Source organism: Apus apus, chromosome Z (genome assembly GCF_020740795.1).
Source record: "Apus apus isolate bApuApu2 chromosome Z, bApuApu2.pri.cur, whole genome shotgun sequence".
In the NCBI taxonomy this organism is placed as follows: Eukaryota; Metazoa; Chordata; class Aves; order Apodiformes; family Apodidae; genus Apus; species Apus apus.
In genome coordinates, this window is record NC_067312.1 from 39,305,997 (window position 1) to 39,325,761 (window position 19,765).

Sequence of the window (19,765 nt, forward strand, 5' to 3'; positions counted from 1 at the left end):
TAAGAACCACTTGAGTCTAAATAACTGGGTGTACCTTAAAGGAAATCTCCAATGGGCACCTTAACAAAAGACTGCTCCTTTAGGAGGAAAGGGGAAGAAACCTCTTCACCTTACTCCATGTTGAATATTACTACATTGTCTACAGAATTAAAATTATAAATAGTTCACCATTCTAATGTATCTTGCATGTAACTGGCAGCATGTTTCAAGATGTCTTGAAAGTCTTAGTCATTCTCAAAGTCTTGCAAGGCATAAATCAACTAAACATTAACTAGTTAGAGTGATACACAAGTAAATTTTCTTACTTCAAGCATCATGGGTTCGCAAACATTTTTTTTAAACTTGTCTCTATTTTTTCTTAGCCACATAAGAGCAGTGTGTGTGTCTCGGAATCTCCCTTTAAGTATCTCTTCCTTCATACTCATTATATTACTAAGTTGTCCAAGGCGATCAATTATTCCTGTAATTTAAGGCAGTTTCTTTAACAGAGTCCACAGCAGGTACACATTATAACTAGCAATTTCCAGTATTTATTGACTATGCTACTCCACCAATAAAGCTGTGAGGAGCTTTTAATAATCAGGAGTTTCTATTCCCACAATCAAGATGCTGCTTATTCTATAGAAATCTTAAGAACTATTAAAGCTTAAAATCTAACATAAAATTAAGACTTACGCAAAGGATAATGAAATACGATATAGCACATTAAAACACAGAAATTAAGTCCTAAAAGTATCTCACTTTAAAACTTTTTCTACCTTTGTATTTAAAAGACCCCAAAAGGAAAGAGGTAGTGGCACTAGCAACATAAAATCTGAGTGCTACTCTGTGCTTGCAGGAAATGACATGTGTGACAACCGACTGTGGGCAAAAGCATTTGCTATTCAGGAGAAACAGAGATTGAATACTTTCTGTGCCTCTCAATGTAAAACATACAGTGTCTCCCTCCCAAGGTCCTTTGGTCTCTCTGTACCTCAGTTTCTTCTTGGATTCTATGGTAGGTGTCAAATAGACAGGAAGGTGCAAATGTACTATACTCACAGACGAACATATACAACACCCCTACCAGGAAAGCTGTAATTTTTGAATTTTGTTCCTTAGAAAGAACTAATTGTAAATCCTAGCCTAGTATAAAGAATTTACTAAAATTAAGGTTAGCTCAGGGAAGTACAAAAGCAGCATCAGTAGCTAATATACTGTCAAAAAGATAGTTTTAAACACTGCATCTTCAAAGAAAAATGCTTTGCTTCAGGTTTGGGCTTTGGGTTTTTTTTGATCCTGCTAACACTAGACACCCCCATTTAATAACAGAAAAAAAAGAAACTGGCAAAGCAGCCTCCTTACCCAGAGATCAGAGGAAACTGATTTTTTGGAAGGATAGCCTCAAACCTTTTGACTTCTGAATCTTCTTGTTCTTTTTGTTTTGAAAGTGGTTTCTATTCCTTTTAGTAACACTGGTAACAGACCAGAGGACTGCTATACATGTAAGATACAAGTATGAGGCTTGAGGTAAACTTTTCAAATTACTTCACTACAGCAGGACAAGTATAGCTTCCATACAAACAGTCATTATAAAATATAAATAATAAAAAATGAAAGCAAACAAAACCCCAAGTAACTTACTTTTCTTTTCCCTCTCTTGGTTCATTTTTTCTGCTGTTAGATCACTTAGGTCACTATCAGTATTTGCCCTTTCTTCTTGTAATTTTTTCAGCTCATTATTAACAGCATCGATTTGTGGCTGAAGATTCTCACAGACTACCATTGTACTGAGCTCATGCTTCCAGTCTTCTATTATCTTGTGAGTATTGTGTATTTTTCTCTGTCTGTCCATTTCTTCATCTTTTTTCATTCTCAAAGCTTGTAGAATTTCTTCAATCTAACAATTGAGCATTTCCAACATTAGAAAAGTTCAGTATACAAAACCTATGGTAAATAACTAGGATATCTGTGCAGCTGGTATAACTGCTGATGTAATCATGCACTGAGTCAGTAAATAGTTCAAGTATGACACCCTAGTAATACCTTTTTGACTAACAGGCATTTTAAAGATACACTGTGCACTGGACAGAGTGAAGTGTGCAAGCATGTGCAGCCTCTTCAGAGAAATTTCCCTCTCCATGGCCAGAGGAACAGAAAAAAATGAACCCAGCATCTGTGTTTTACTGCAGAACTAAAGTAGCAGCATTCCACCTAAACACAGCATATGCTATAGCTAGCAATGAACTAATGCATTAGCAAAGAAACACCAACAAAGGCACAAATATCAAGACTCTTACTTCTTTTTCTTTCAGTTCCAAAGCATCTTGCTTCTGCTTACATTTTTGAGAAATTTCTTTTATTTCGGCAGTCTGCAAACACGAGATATTTGCGTCAGATATTAATAAACTTAGTTTTATTTGTAAAAAGCAGACATATTTAAAGGAACATTCTGTATACGTGTAACTTAGCATTTATTCCACATTTTATTACTGAAAAAGTCAGACTCGTTGGTTTCTTTTATTCTTGCTTGTATCTGAAACGTGTATATTCAGCAATTTACGAAAAATTGAAAAACAGCATACCAACTCTCACAACCCTTCAGCTTCAGATTCGCAAATTCAGGCATGACAAATAGAGGAAGTCTACTAACCCAACTTCAAATTAAAGTAAGTCCATCTTCAGTTTCAATGAAAATAATACATTTAGGCCCTTACACTTATAATGTGCTCTTGCCTCTCCCAAAACCAACTGTACCAAGGAAAGATTAGGCTTAGAGCAAGAAAGGCTTAACTTCCTACAAACAGGATGCCCAAAACAGAATTTGTCAGTCATCCTAACCCTGAAGAGCATTGTGCTAAAGCTATATCCTGCTCAGCCTAGCTTAACAACTTGTTGGCTCATGTCTAGGCACTCATGTCTCTGGTCTTTCCCCATTGTCCTCCACTTCTGTAGAGCTGCAGAATAATACAGGTCTTCTAGGTGTCACTCAGTCCCCTCTCTTACTCACAGCAGGTCTTACTAGGGCAGGTTGCCTCAGGCATTTGTACAGCTAAGTTCTGAACACAACAGAAATGTACTATCCTTTCTCTACAAACTTAATTACTCCTTCCCTGAACCCTCACAGCTGAAAACAGTGTAAGCAGAATACTGGAACGCTGCAGAAAGGTGGAAGGACTGTAAGTAAATTCCAGTGCAGACATGTAAACAAATACACATGGCACTCTCACTATGAAAACGTCTTCCTACAGAGTCACACTGAAAACACGCAGATGCATCAAAAATGGAGAAAATAAAACTATGCAGAATCTTTCTCCGCCCATAACCTGAAAGATGCACAAAAAATTAAGACCCTGACTCAACAGCTGTTAGCCTGAAGGCAACATGGAACAACACATCTCAGTTGAGCAGCAGATTGCAATGCAATAATGATGCCATACTCTCTGCAAAGACCTTGAGCAGGCATCCTAAAGAGGAAGCACTCTGCCAGCAAACTGATGCAAAATATTCACAAAACAATTCTGAAGGCTCTCAAGATCAAGATAGTAAGGAACTGGAATTCAATTTTTCAATTATCACCTTTTCAGTCGTCATATATATTTATGTATCTGCTTTACAGAACAGATTAATAAGTAACTTCCTTTATGGCTTTCATGGTACAACCATAACACACCACCTCATGCTGTCAAATATTCCTAAAAAATATTGCATTGCACAGTCCATTCTGTTTAAATGTCTTTAAAGAGCCTGAAGCCGAAACTATTCTAGGCTTCTTCACATGATTTTCTCAACCTCTTCCTACAAAATAGGCTGATTTGGGGTTTCTTTTGGCAGGATCTACATGTTCTACACACTCAAAGCACATGGTTTTGCTAGGGATTCTTAGTTCCACCAAATCCATAAAAGGATTGTAACAAAGAGAGAGGAACAAAATAGTCATACCATGGCTCGATACCTTAATTTCTTCCTAAATTTAGCTTTGCCTTCACTTTCAGTCCTGCTCCTCCCAGGCAAAATTTTTACCACCGTGTCAGGCTTTTTGCCAACAAAAATTGACAACTGCCTTTATTACAAATTGAAATTTGGCTTGAAAAGGTACAACTTTTGGGACAAAAACAGAGTTACATTGTATAATAAAATCATTCATTAATTAACTTCTGCTGGTTTACAACATAACTGTCTGAAATGCTTACATCTAGAAAGAGAAAATTTTAAGTTACAATAAATTCAAGCAGTATCTAAGAAAAAGTAAAGAACTAATCAAGAACTAGCAATTTAATCAATTTTAAACATGGTTCTTAAAAGCTTTCAGTTTTTGCCTTAGGTCAAAACTATCTCCTGACAGTGCAAGGAGCACTGATTCTCCTTTAAAATAACTGCTTTCACAGCCCAACTAAGAAGGTATGTGGGAGGACAATGGCTTTCAGTACCCAAAAAAAAGCTACTATCACAGAACTTCCAAAAGCAGTAATACACCTTTACTGTCTTGTTATCTTGTGTGGTGTCATAGAAATTGTTCCTGTCATAATCAGGTATATAATACCTTTTATATAGCCTTTTACCATTACTTTAGACTCTAAAGAGGCTTCTTCAAGACAGAATACTAATAATTCAAATTAGACTTGCATTTTTTATTTAGTTAGTTAGTTAGTTATTATATCAACTGTAGCATCTTTCCCTCTTTCTGGCTTCTGGAGTACTATAGAACAAAATGCACTTAATTCATTCTGTACCCCAACTGAACACCACTTCAGCATACTGCTAACCTTGTGGACATTTAGTGTGTGAAAGTCTTACTCTACAAGTTTAGATTGAGCAGACAAAGACCTTGATTCAAGCGTATGAGTTGATCAGTAAAAGGAAAATTGGCTTTGTCCTGGCTCAAACCAGGACAATCAGCTAGTACAGTCCTTCAAGTCTTCTATCACAGTTCTGTAGCAAATGGCTTATGCTGAATATGCAAGTTAAAACTAAAATGCTCACTGTTTTGTTCTAGGTTTCTTATACAAACAGGGGAAAACTTTGCATGAATATAGCCCAATACCTCTAAGAATTCTGGCAGCAATGGTGCAGAATTCTTTTCAGTTTGAAAAAAATATAATAGTATAAATAACTGAAATCAAAGGTATGAGTAAAACTTAGCAGGGTAATATGGAACAATGAAAACAATGCTCAGTATTTCACAAGCACAAAGGCACTTACTGCACCATGAAAATTAATTTCAACTTCCAGCTGTTAAACTTCCTCTACGGAAGTACACTTAAACAAAACCCCCAAAACCAAACAACTCAATGAAAGCCCACTTTAATAAAACTGCAAGATTTTTAAACACCTAGGCATTTTGAGTCACAGCATAATGAACTCTTGCAGTATTGTGGAGCACAAAATGGAAAGTGCTTTCTTGATAATTAGAATTAGAGAAGGATAGAATGGTTTGGAGCTACCTATTCCAATGTCTCACCACCCTCACAGTGAAGAATTTCTGCCTAATATACTTGGGTAAGTAATATTGCCTGGCACAGTTTATATCACAACCAAACCAGAAGCAGTGTGAACAACAAACTGTGGGGTTTTTTTATCTGGTCTTTCTGGTTTGTTTCATTGTTTATTTTCTTCCAGTTTTTATTTGGTTTTTGGGCTTCTTTTGTTTGTGGGGGAGAGGTTCTTGTTTTGTTTTTTTTTTTTAAGAAAGCACATGGACAGTGTATTAGCTCAAAGTGCAGTAAATGCCACTGAAATTTCAGACCCTGATTCTTCCTGACAGGTTTGCTACACATGTCACATGCATCTGCACACCAAGTCCTTTGATCTGATCAATTCTCTTCAAACAGAATTTGTGGCAGCAAACTCTCATGTTACCAACTAATCTTGGTTATCCATTAGAAAATGTGCCACCTATGCACAGAGTGACTTCTGCAGTCTGAATAGTATATGTAGTTAAAATACTACAGAGTTACAGTACTTTCTAATTTGTCATACAGAAATAGTAATTTCTGGTATCTCCAGAGAGAGCAGTTTTCAAAAAACAGATAGTAAAGTATAAGGCACAGATATGTTTTCTATTCAGTTCTTTTATGCATAAAAGTATTCACTACTGATGGAGGAGTACTATCTAACAAAAAAATCCACCTTACTTACTAAATTAAGTTAATTATTAAAGGAAGGCTTGTAGGCCAGAAAAGTTGTCATTTAGCTTAAATTAAACCACCCAAACTGCCTACATTTTAAGATGATAAACAGAGCATCCGCAAACCCAAACTCCTGAACAGATGAAAACAGGCAACTAATTCAATCCAAGTATCTAACTCAGGAAAACTGTAGGATTATATCCCTCAAGATTTTGAAGGTTCTATAAAGAGAATTATAAAATTCGCATACTCTTATAAAACCAAGAGAGTGGACTTCCAGTGTTGCTACTGAAATTCTACTTAAAAATGTATTCCTTGAGTTTTACTGCTTTCAATGGAACAGAGGCATGGAGAAGGCAGTGAGAAAACAGGGCACAAATACTTCAGAAAAATTTCTTCCGAAACACATCATTATGGCACACTAGAAAGTAAGAGGTTATTGCTTTACACTTTCTAAAGCTCAACACAGAACACCTGAAGCATAACATATATTAGCTGAGGTTTTCAAATACCTACCTTATCCCTGAGTTTCATATCCAGACTCTTAAAACATTCTTCAGTTTCTTGGATTTTTTTCGTCACTGGGGCCTGCATTTCTTTCAGATTCTTCAGTTCTTCCTTGGCTTGGTCTCGGCTTTGTTTTACTTCCTCATGCTGCTGACGAACATTTTCATATTCCTTGAAGGAATAATTAAATACTTTTGTCTTGTACTTCAGTATTTTATATTGCTCTAGCATTTTATTTAATTGTAGATTTGTTGTAGGAGAAAAATCTCATTGAGATACTAGTATTAGGGCAACCACTTAAGCAATCCTCACATTACTAGTCACTATGATTAGGATATGTAAGGATCATTCAGTTCCCAGTGATCAAGCACACACATTTAATGGTTCTTAAATAATACGCTATTTAAGGGGCACAAGAAATTATGAATTTGACTGCAAGTACCTTCCCTATAAATCCATCTGTGATTGGTGTGGAATTCTTTAGCCCTCTCTGTCCATAGTTTGTGCACTACTTAGCCAGAAGTTGTCAAGCTAAGGAGCAAATAACCACAGAAAACTTCAGAAGAAAGAAAAGGAGCTGGACAGATCACTAGAGTCAGTAAATCAAGGAGAAAGAGCAGAAGAGAATTTCAGGAAACAAAAAAACTCCACCACATACCACAAATACCAGAGAAGTCACAATCTAGGCAGTTTAAGTGGGGATGTGTTCCTGGGAAGAAAGAGATTGCAAGGAGTGTGGTGACCAAGAACTTTCATTTCAAGAAGGTGAAAATTTTGGGGGAAAATTAGTTCAGGCTGAACAAGTAATTACATCTTTTTGTGTTATGCACTAGAGGAAAATAAAAATAACAAAAACCTAAACCAAATGAAGAGCATGACGTTTCATGATCATTAAGGGTTAGTGAGAAAGAAAAAAGATATTCAGAGGGCCAGAGGGAGGAGGAGCAGACACACGTACATGGGGTGCACAGGAAGTGAAAGCTGTTGGATTCGGCAGGCACTGAAGAAAGCCCCTGGTTTAGAACATATGCCTGGATTATTCCAAGGTTTGGAGCATCAAAAAAAAAACCAAAACAAGATAGCCTGCAAGCTCTATCTATAACAGCTAAACTTGCTTTATGTACTACCACTTTTTGCTAGTTAGTTATTTAATTACCCCACTTGTAAACACACATGATTAATTACAAATAAATCAACTCAGGTTATTAAATCCAAATTCTTTCTTCATAGTATCCTTTTAATAAGGCTGAAAAGTATTTGAAGAAAGCTGCAGTAATTCTATAATCTCTGGTACAATCAGCAGCCACCATCACAAAGCTGTAGACATAAAGCTGTACCACTTAGTTGATAGAAAAAGCTTAAAATGTAGCTCTTGCTCTAAGTAAGTTATTACATTTCAAAGTTAAAACAAATGCACACACACACAATTACACCTAATTTCTTCAGAGACAGGCCAGTTTCTCTGGAAACTGTCAATATATGGTATTTATACAGCAAATCCAACTAACATTTTAAAACTTGACTTCCACTAGAACCCTGTAGTTTGACAGCCTTGAAGCAGATAACTTTGATGCTTGTAATTACACACTTGCTAAAGATGTGCAGAACTTCCAAGTAATTTCAGCCCCCCCAAGAGATATTTCGCCCTAAAAAGAAATAATAAAAAAATCAAACAAAGCTTTTCCCAGTTATGAATGGGAGAATAAAAGAAGAGTGACATGGTTTGGTCAAAACACATTTTCAGAATTACATGTTTCAGGACATCTACAGCAGAAGGAACAGCACCTCCTGTTACTACACTACCTTAAAACACTGTATCATATGGTATACCATGCTACCTTAAGATAAAGCATGGAGGGGCAAGAAAACCCTTTTCTTTGACTCCCTATAAAAGAAGGACTATCTATGTAAAAAAACACTGTAGTTGCTTAAATCTGCTCACTGATTGTAGATGACACGACCATCTGATGACAGCCCTTTAAGGTACACAGGAGAACATAAAATGTCCCCTGAACACACAAAACAAATCTTTAACACTGTTCTTCTGCAGCTCAGTTTATGCATTTTAAAGCAGATGCTTAAAAGCCTATGTATTTAGTTGGATTTTCTCATCCTCATTCAACCATGGGGCAAGGGTGAGTGAAGCCACCTGGGTCTTTGTTGTCAGCCCAGCGGCTGTGTTATTTTTTGTTGTCAGTTAGGTCTACACCACAGCAATATTTTGCAATAGGAGAATACTAAGAGATTTGCCCTAGTTTTTGGTCCTGCTCTGGCAGAGGAGTTTGACTCTATGATCTTTGAAGGTCCCTTCCAACCCCTAACATTCTGTGATCTGTCTGAAGGATTTGACAAACCACAAAACAGTGACAATCTTGTACAATGACGATCAAAATGTGAAATTTTGTTGCAGCCTGTAGTTCAAATACTTGCTATCTAGTAAACCAATTATGCTGATCACCCTTGATTTCAACTGTAGATTATTATCCACAGGCAAGTGACTTATAGTAATCTGGTACCCACTACTGGTTCTATGCTACAAATCAGAACTTTACACAGGTGTCAAAACACACTACTCTTTCTATGGATTCAGTGGCCAAAAAGTTAAATTTCTCCTCACTGAATTCACCCACCAAAAGTACACAAATATGATATGTAATTTTTCATAAGTTCTGTATCTGTTAATGAATTTTAAAAAGCTTGTAAACAAAGGAAACAACATTGCTTCAATATAATAAAATCCATGCCATCTTAAATTGTTTATAATAATTTAATCTCATTGACCATTCAATGTTAAACAAAACTAGTCATCAAAGTGCTGTTTGGAAAGACCTAATTTGTTTTGTATGAATTACCTATCCTTGTTTCTAGGCTCTTTTACATGTTTAAAATTTCCATCTCTCCAAATGCAAATACTTTTGAGATTGGAAACCTGTATTTGCCCTGATTTAAGACATGCACACAAAAACTCAATGAATAAATTCAAATTTGCAAAGGGGGAAGGCAATCTGTAAGAAACAAAACATTTGTAAAAAAAGTTACGGCTGGTAGAAGCAATTGGAACAGGCTAGGCACAGCTTAAATTAAGCCAGTTGTATCTGCTAGGAATAAAATGAGTACTGCTCTTGGCCCATACTGCTGGCTTCACTAAATGGGCAGCAACTACTTAAATTACTTCTTCAGTCCAGCTACATACGCTGGCAAACTTCTGATGAAAGTTAGGCTGAGGACAGTATTTCAAGACCTGGCCTGTCTGCACCAAGCAATTGTAATGTTCGTCAAGTTACTCCAGTCAAATTTATTTTAGATGAACTTTTAGCTTATTTCTAATATTGCAGTATTAAGAAAAATGGGTTAAGAAAAAAATGGAAAAGAAAACAAAAACTTACCACCCAAGGCCTTTTTCTCTCAAGCATCTCAATTAGGTCCATATGGCGCTTGCGCTCATGGTATCTCTCAACATCTTGTTTGTATCGTTCAACCCTCTGTTTCATTTTCTCCAAAGAGTTAGTTTTGTCTCTGCACAAGTTCTGTAAGAAAATGCATTTTCATGTTTGTATACTCTAGTTTGTGAAAACACTTTTCAGAAATAGTTCACACCTCACTTGTGCTTTAGAACAGAAATATAACACTAGAAAGGATATTTTACTACTGTAGTAATTATAGGGCAATAACCCAACCAGGAATACTTGTTTGGCTTTTTCAAGCACATTTATTACATACTTCCTATGAAAAAAAACAACCCTAGTTTAGACAACAACCTTACCGTTAATATTTTAATTTATTATTTTTAAAATTTCTTAGGAAGTTACTCCCTCCAGCTCAAACCTCCATTAATCTAGATGTTTCTAAAGCACCATAGCTGGCTTTGATAAATACAAGAAGCAAAAATGCCTGTGAAAAATCTTGCAGAGATTTGTAACAGAAACATGAAGGTTGGTATGTCCATGTAATACGTGTAAGTGGAAATGCATGTGCATGCACAAGCACATGAAACAGCAGACCAAAGGATTAAAATAAAGGGCCTGTATGGTTAACAAAAGACACTGCTCCCAAGATACCATTCCCAGCAGTAACAGCAAGGAACACATTATTTCTGCAAAGATCACCAAGCCTGTGCTCTGTAAGATTTCAGTACAAGTAATGCTCAAGGAAAGACTCTGTCCTTAAACCATGACAGCAACCAGGTTGAAGCTTAATGGCTACACTCTTCCTTTTCCTCTTTGTCTGTTAATATTCTAAACCAGGAACAACAGGTAGCAGGCCTGTTCGTAATTTATGTAAGTTGAAGTTAACAAGGCAAAACATCACAGTATAACAGCTGATGACTTTGAAAAGGCATAAAGGATTTGTCCAGAAAAGCTGCTAATCCAGGAATAGCAGAGAAGTGATGTGTACTTGACAACAGGAATCCCTCGTCTGATGTCTGAAGATGTCTGCCTGTTTACGAGTGTGAGTGTCAGAGTGAACCAATTCTGCAAGAAGATGAGCATTATTTGACAAATCAATTTACTGCAGACTCTGTAAATAAATACTATCTTACAATTCTGCAAGATCTTGCATTACATTTTGCTATGGTAATTTCCCTACTGCCACTGCTCTCTATAATGTTCACATTTACCTCCAGTTCTCTTTCCTTGTCTCTGAAGTTTTTCAGTTCACAGTGAAACCGGTACATTTCTGGAGGACCAATGGATTTTTCAGTGGCTTCAAGCAACTCAATCTTACTCAGTTTTGCAAATTCTCCAACTTTATCCTACAAAAAAACCCCACCAAAAAAAGAAGTTATAAAAAGACAGTATTAGTAAAAATTGTGCAACATAGATAGCAATACTGGATTTAAATACTGCAACCTACTTTTCATGAATATCAACCGATCTACAGTTCTGTGCCAGATAGCTCTGGCATACTTAAGCATCGGATGACCATCTCAGAGTAGCAACCAAAACCTACTAAACGTAAATGATTTTCCTGGAGCTGTTCTGGAATGATTTAAGCTAAAACTCTAGCTGCTCTTGGCTGTTTGGCAGCTTTTGAGTAGATAATATGCTCATTATTTTTGAATTGGCTATCATTCTTCTGAACAATACAGTTTAGTAGAGACAACTAAAAGGTTTTAATCCACCGTATTCTTATGATTGACTACAATATAGAAATTAATATTAAGGCTGGAATCACTGCTGCTGTCGAAGGCAAAGGAACCGCTCAAAATCAAGACTGGAGGGAAAGTGTGCTTGCTAGTGCTAGAGTGGCAGAGAGCAAATAAACCAAAACTTACAGCACAGTTATATTCACTGAACTGATATTCATGTGCTAAAGAAGAAAAAGCTGTTTTAAATACCAAAGTTACGTTGGCAGAGCATGCAGAAAGTTCTACTCTAAGCAAATATTGAGAATATGTAAATGAAACCCCATAGAATATTAAATTTTTATTTTAAATATTTTTCAGCATGTCTTCATGGCTGCACAAAAATAGTGACATTCCCAAACATGGATTCATGTACAGAAACTGCTTGCAGTATTATTTATTTTTCTCTCTCCTTTAGGAATTATTTTCCATTAGGAAAATTTTACTATTACATAATTTGATACTAAATATTTTTAATTCCTATGCTATGCTCAAGAAACTGCTGAGCCACAGATGCTACCAAAAATGCTCTAGCAGCAGACTCTGCTGCAACCATTAAGTGATTTAGCAGAACTGCTTTCTGTTTTATGGAGAAGGAAATACTGGCAGCTCTTACCCATCACTTACCAAGTACAGGGCCCAATCCTGAGCAACTTACTGGATATAACCAGAGAAGACTACATGTGGGGACCGACCAGGAAGGTCACAGATGCAGAACTACAGAAAACAGGCAGGTAAAGGTACAGAGGGAGTGCTAGATCTCAAGACCTTATAAAGATTTTCCTACAGATTTGTTGTTGTTTTTTTTTTAATATCCTGACAACAGCAGACAAGTCAGGAAGATACCAGTACTAGTGCTGCTATTCAAACAGCAACATGCAGAATATCAGCAGCTTTCCTTTCACTGTCAACTGACAGCAAGTACAAAACCATCCAATTAGTGAGCATTAAAGGTCACAGGATTCCTCCTTACATCATCACACTGGTATGGCCACCTTATTGCCTCTCATTCTTTGTGCTGTCCCATTAAATCACTTAAGTGTAGCATAGCTAAGAAGCAACAAAACCCTCTCAAAACACCTAATTCCATTTGCACTGTCTTTCAAAATTCATTCATACTTGTGGAAGAAACTGGCATAAATTGTCCACTTGGATGTTTAAGGCTGCAACCTGCTCCTCTACTGTTTTCAGGGTTGTTGGTTTTCTGTTGATAAACCATGCTGATGTGTTGTTCACCACTTGAATCTCACGTGTGATAATGACGTTGTCAGGATTCTTGAACCTGATTGATAAAAACAAGTGTTTACACCTTTGAGAATATACAAAGGTTACCAGGTGTTAAAGTATGTTAGAGTTATGGTATTAAAACCTTTAGATATCTAAATATTTAATATAAATTAACTGGACATTAGCAACAGATTAACATCTTACTCTTCAGGAAACGTGCCGTACTTCAGCGATTAATTAATCTCACATGGAAAACATTAAGAATGTCTGCAACTCTTAACTCAGAGGAAGTTATATAAATGACATAATCATGCTGAATGTGTAAGCCACTTATAAGTCGCTACAGATGTGAATAGTTTAGACAAAACTGTTTTTTAGTCAAGGTTCACACTAGTGCTAAGATGTTAAAAGTAAAACAAGTGTGTACAGAAGTACATCAATAAGCTGTGTATATACATTCCATCAGGGAACAAAAATAGCATGAGGCAGCATTAAAAACAATATTAATTTGTTTTCATTTTGTGCTTTTAAAGAATGGCAAAGCTGCATCAGTAGTTCACTAAGTTCTCTATCTCAACAATTATCTTCAAAAATTTAAATCTCATTAAGATGTATCAGTAACAAATGAGCAATGAGATAGTGATAAATTATTGAAATTTTGTTTTGATTTAGAAATTGTCTGGTGCCTGTTCAGTCAGTATATTGTTAAAGGTGGAGGATAAGGGCTCATAACAGGCTCTGAACCTTAGGCGGCCTAAGAATTGAGGTCAAAGTAGAAGTGAGTAATTCAACAGCTTCCAGTATTTGGAACATAAATCAGAGAATCACAGAATCTCAGATGTTGGAAGGGACCTCAAAAGATCATCTAGTCCAACCCCCCTGCCAGAGCAGGATCACCCAGAGCGCATCACACAGGAAGGCATCCAGGCGGGTTTTGAATGTCTCCAGAGAAGGAAACTCCACAACCTCTCTGGGCAGCCTGTTCCAGTGCTCTGGCACTCTCACAGTAAGGAAGTTTTTTCTGATGTTTACATGGAACCTCCTATGCTCCAGTTTGCACCCATTGCCTCTATGTCCTATCACTAGACATCACTGGAAAAAGTCTGGCTCCATCCTCCTGACACTTGCCCTTAGCACATTTGTAAATACTGATGAGGTCGCCCCTCAGTCTCCTCTAAGCTAAAGAGACCCAGCTCCCTCAGCCTTTCCTCATAAGGGAGATGTTCCACTCCCTTCATCATCTTTGTGGCTCTGCGCTGGACTCTTTCAAGCAGTTCCCTGTCCTTCTTGAACTGAGGGGCCCAGAACTGGACACAATACTCCAGATGTGGCCTCACCAATGCAGAATAGAGGGGGAGGAGAACCTCCCTTGACCTACTAACCACACCCCTTCTAATACACCCCAGGATGCCATTGGCCTTCTTGGCTACAAGGGCACATTGCTGGGTCATGGTCATCCTCCTGTCCACCAGGATCCCCAGGTCCCTTTCTTTTACACTGCTCTCCAGCAGGTCAGCACCTAACCTGTACTGGTACATGGGGTTGTTCTTCCCCAGATGCAAGACTCTACACTTGCTGTTGTTGAATCTCATCAAGTTTCTCCCTGCCCAACTCTCCAGCCTGTCTAGGTCTCCTTGAATTGCAGCACAGCCTCCTGGTGTGTCAGCCACTCCTCCCAGTTTAGTGTCATCAGCAAACTTGCTGAGGGCACACTCTGTTCCCTCATCCAGGTCATGGATGAAAGTATTGAATAGTACCAATCCCAGTACCGACCCCTGAGGGACTCCACTAGTCACAGACCTCCAACTAGATTCTGTCCCATTGACCACAACTTTCTGACTTCTTCCTCTCAACCAGCACATGATCCACCTCACTACTTGATCATCAAGAGCACACTTCCTCAGTTTATCTATAAGGATGCTGTGTGAGAAAGTGTCAAATGCTTTACTGAAATCAAAGCACATCTACTGCCCTACCATCATCTATCCACCTAGTTACTTCCTCACAGAAGGCTATAAGGTTTGTCAAACATGACATGGTAAAACCATGTTGACTGCTCTTAATGACCCCCTGATCCTTGATATGCCTAGAGATAGTACCAAGGACAAGTTGTTCCACCACCTTTCCAGGGATGGAGGTGAGGCTGACTGGTCTGTAGTTACCCAGGTCCTCCTTCTTGCCCTTCTTGTAGACTGAAGTGACATTTGCTATCCTCCAGTCCTCAGTCTCCTCTCCTGTTGCCCACAACTTACCAAAGATGGTGGAGAGTGGCCTAGCAATGACCTCCACCAGCTCCCTCAGCACCTGCAGGTGTATTCCATCTGGACTCATCGATTTATGGATGTCCAAATTGCTCAACTGATCCCTAACCCAATCCTCATCTACCAAAGCAAACTCCTTCATCCTGACTTCTTCTGGGGCTTTAGGGATCTGGGGCCTCTGAGGAGAGTCTGCAGCAGTAAAGACAGAGGCAAAGAAGGCATTCAGCACCTCTGCCTTCTTTATATCCTCTGTCACCAGGGCACCCACCTCGTTCAGCAGTGGGCCTACATTACCTCTAGTGTTAGTTCTATCTGCTATGTATTTGAAGAAGCCCTTTCTATTGTCCTTGATCTCACCTGCAAGGTTAAGTTCCAAAGAGGCCTTAGCTTTCCTAATTGCCTCCCTACATCCTCTGACAACAGCTCTATAGTCCTCCCAAGTGACCAGCCCCTCCTTCCATGATCCATAGATTCTCTTTTTCCACTTGAGTTTGCCCAGCAGTTCCTTGTTCAACCATGCAAGTCTCCTGGCTCCCTTACTTTATTTGCTACCCATTGGGATGCTCTGATCCTGAGCTTGCAAGAAGTGGTCCTGCATGTCATATGAAAACTTCTTTAAGACTATACAATTATTTCACCACAAGTATCCACTACCTATTTAATATACCAGACTTCCTTCAAATTACCTACAAAACCATGCTCCTTTCTTTTATCAAATTAAGGGTTTTTTACTACTCTAAGTCTTGATTTTAGCTACAACCCAAGGGCTGAATTACAAGTTTATCTTTTTCCCTTAACACAATTTTCTCTTTACATAATCTGACCAGGGTGGCCAATTGTTATACAAATTAACTGAGGCTCCGAATCAGTTGATTAGCTCTATGTTCTATGTACTTTAGGAAAACAGACCAGGTTAAGGCCTACCAAAACGACCTGTGCTACTACAGCTTCATGTTAACACTTTCACAAAAAAGCCTCCGTTTAGGAATTCTATTTGGATAGTCTCTATTCAGTTGCCACCAAAACAAAGAAAAATAATTACAGGAAGCATGTAATATTGCCCTGTAACCACAGGTTCCTAACAAAATTTTACAGAATAAGTCCAAATAATTTTCATTTGCAGTTTTGGAATAGCTTAGCTAGAAGACTGCATTAACCAGAATTAGTCACATCTACTTTTTTTTTTCCTTCTCTTGTTTCAGTATGTGATGCTTTCATTAAGAATGTAGAGGAGACACTTATACCAGCAAAGTGAAGGCAGACATTTAGTTTTAAAATTTGAATTTTCTTTTCTTCTTTAAAAATAATTTCTAACCACTAAGTCATGACGGCAGTACTGACTGTATCTGTATCATCTGAACCTTAAATGTAAGTGAAAGCTAAACACACCATATACATCAATCTTTATTCAAACATTCCTCCTACATCAAGAACAGGTAAAATGCTTCAGAAAGTGAAATCAAGACCAGCCATCACGGCTTATTTCTTGTGCAATAGTTATGTAACCTTAAAATTCTGAAGTCTGGGAAAAGTGCACTTGCACCAGCTTAAAGACAGATCTCCATACACACTAGATTTTTTTGTCTCAACTTTGTGAATGGCTGTGTGGGGAAATAACTTATTACAACACAGGAGGAAATACATTTTTACTACTTACAGTTCAATTTCTACTACACCTTTCAAGCACCCCTGCTTTACAAAGAGACCAACCTACAAAATTAATTATAGATGTTATTATTGCAAAATAACAGTATATTGAAATGCAGTTTCTTACAAAAATATGTATTTGTACAATAAAATTACTGTAATGGGACATTTTATCAAAAACTTACAATTAACAGCTAAAATTTATTTTCGCTGCGTATTAACTAAAAGTAAAGACACTAATATCTTCCTCATCAACTAGCAGCATTAGAAATTCCTCCATGGCCTAACAATTTCTTACCAATTTCAGTCTCCAAAGTTGAATGAATTATAATCTACAGATCCACAGGTAGGAAGAAGCTCTCATTAATTTGGAGAACAGAAGCAATAGAAATAAAAGCCAAAAAGCTGTACTAATAGAAATTTCACTCCTAAGAGTACAAAAACATATAAACATGGAAAGTCAATGGAAATGCCAACACATAGCGCTGCCATGCAGTCAGTTTCCGTATTTACATTTCCTAAAGACTGGGCTGCAGCCAGAGAACATGTACAATCACTTAGGCACCCAGATTCAGTGCTTCAGAGGGAGAATGAAATATACTCCATCCAACCCGAATATCTGACAAAGCAAGAGCAAAACTTAAAAACTGAACATTACAAACTTCCTACTATAATGCCAACACAATCTCTTGGGAATAGAAAACAAAAACAGCAGCAGAACAACCCAAAACAACCCAACTTCCTTTTAAATAACTATAAGTGGCTTCGTACTTTTAGGTAAATTGGCAGATGCATTAAGGATATGCTATTTCTACAGGTTCTATATACTTGGAAATGTAAAATTTCATTTATTTTCCTCTTCTTTTATTTGGCATTTCTGATCAAATGTTATTTATGCATTAGGTGGCATTTTCCTACCCCACTGTGAAGGTTTAGACATCTTCAAACGTAACCTCTCGATAACTCAGGTTCAGTACAGTTCAGGTGTTTCAGTTCCATCATTAAGCTAAGACAAAAAGTAATGAAGAAAAAATCCCTTTGGCAAAAGCCTTTGCCTCTAGAACAGGCTTTTCTACAATTTGGAAACCTTACTTTTCATAAAAATAAAGCAAAATAATGAAAACAGTGTTCTTCCCCTCCCCCTCTGGACAGACTTCTCAAATGAAACTAACATGAAAATTACAGAAGTTCATACTTACCTTGTCAGCCCGCCCTATGAAAGAAGGTTTTCCAGCTAATCCCAGGCAGATAGCACAAACAATGCTTGACTTTCCTGTTCCATTAGCACCTACAATCATGTTCAGATTGGGTCCTGGACGTACTTCACAAATATCGTATGTTCTGGAAAGCACAATAATTTTTTGAACCTTACAAACAGTATGTGACCTTTAAAAAAAAACATACTTGTTTAAGAACACCTGATGATTATACTAAGTACTATGGACAATTTTGTAAAATGTAGGCCCAATCCTCAAAGTCTGTTTTGTGTTGGTATGATCAGTAACATCCCAAACGCATAATGAACTTCACTATTTGATGTTCTTTTCCCACACTGTACCAAACACGCAGCGAGTTACTGACACCGAAGAAGGAGAAAGCAGTAAATGATAAGACAATAACAAAATCCATGTACTTCTGGGAGAGAGGGTATGTGAACCCTTAATGCTGAGACTCCAATTACTATGTTTGTAGCGGCTGTAGCACGACCTGTAAACTATGCTACTCACAACTGTTTTCAAGGATGGAATGGAGCTATCAGCATCCCCGCTGAAAGAAAGCGGCCTGAAAACTTGCTCTAGTAACTACACTAGCTCCAAACAGAATGGTATTCCCAGAGAAGCTGAAGAAGAAACGGGGATGGCACCAGAGATGCTTAATCCTGTTGGGTCCCAAGGCCTGTTGCCACTGCCTTAAGAGCATCATCTGCAGCTTCCCCTGTTCCACTGCCTCACGATCTGGGATCTGGGGGAGGCTGACACGGCCCCACCACCTCGGGGGAAGAGCGGCCGACATGACCCCACCCGGGCAACACCGCCTCACGGGACAGACCCTGCACCAGGAGCCGACGGGACCCGCAACGCACACGCCAAGCTCCGCTCCGAGCAAGGCATCACCTTCCGGGGAAGACAGACGTTTCGCGAGGCCCCTCTCCCGGTTCGACTGGAAGTCCCCAAGGCCCCGCGCAGGCCCGCGGGAGCCGAGTGACCGCGCTCCCCGCTCCCCGCGCCCAGTCCCGCTCCCCGCTCTCCGCCCCGCTCCCGCGCCCCGCTCCCCGCTCCCGCTCCCCGCTCCCCGCGCCCCGCTCCCCGCTCCCGCGCCCCGCTCCCCGCTCCCCGCTCCCGCTCCCGCGCCCCGCGCCCCGCTCCCCGCTCCCCGCTCCCGCTCCCCGCTCCCCGCGCCCCGCTCCCCGCTCCCGCTCCCCACGCCCCGCGCCCCGCTCCCCGCTCCCCGCTCCCGCTCCCCGCTCCCCGCGCCCCGCTCCCCGCTCCCGCTCCCCACGCCCCGCTCCCCGCGCCCCGCTCCCCGCTCCCGCCCGCGTGGCCGCCCCGGCCCACCCGCCCGCGCCCCAGCCCGGCCCCCGAGGGAGTCAGCCCAAGCAGCCCGAGCTGCCCGCAGCAGGGAGCCGCAGCCACCCCGCAGCCAGCCGCGCCCGCCGGCCACTCACAGGAAGTTCTCCACAAAGATCCTGACGATGGAGCCCTGGACGAAGCTGGACCTCGCCTCAGAGCTCCTCCCTGCCCGCTGGCTGGCGCCCTGGCCCGACTTCCGAGCCGCCGCCACCGCCATCTTCCCTCCCGCAGGCTCGGCGCGGCGGGAGGCGGGCGGGGAAGGGCGGGAGGCGGCGGGGCCAGGCGCTCGTTGGCTCTCGCCGGGCGCCAGGGCCGTGCGCA

The 19,765-nt window shown here is 39.7% G+C and overlaps 1 protein-coding gene across 1 annotated transcript in view; it reads right to left on the reverse strand.

Moving 5' to 3' along the window:
- SMC5 (structural maintenance of chromosomes 5) overlaps positions 1-19,676 on the reverse strand; it is a 47,844-nt gene extending 28,168 nt beyond the window's left edge. The window contains exons 1-10 of the mRNA XM_051642742.1: positions 19,540-19,676; positions 18,074-18,215; positions 16,885-16,937; positions 12,859-13,021; positions 11,233-11,367; positions 10,001-10,141; positions 6,624-6,785; positions 2,280-2,351; positions 1,624-1,879; positions 306-460 (exon numbers count right to left, since the gene is read on the reverse strand). Coding sequence (XP_051498702.1) covers positions 306-460; positions 1,624-1,879; positions 2,280-2,351; positions 6,624-6,785; positions 10,001-10,141; positions 11,233-11,367; positions 12,859-13,021; positions 16,885-16,937; positions 18,074-18,215; positions 19,540-19,661 — 1,401 coding nt within the window. The 5' untranslated portion in view covers positions 19,662-19,676. The remainder of the gene's footprint in view (positions 1-305; positions 461-1,623; positions 1,880-2,279; positions 2,352-6,623; positions 6,786-10,000; positions 10,142-11,232; positions 11,368-12,858; positions 13,022-16,884; positions 16,938-18,073; positions 18,216-19,539) is intronic.
- Positions 19,677-19,765: the final 89 nt, after the last annotated feature.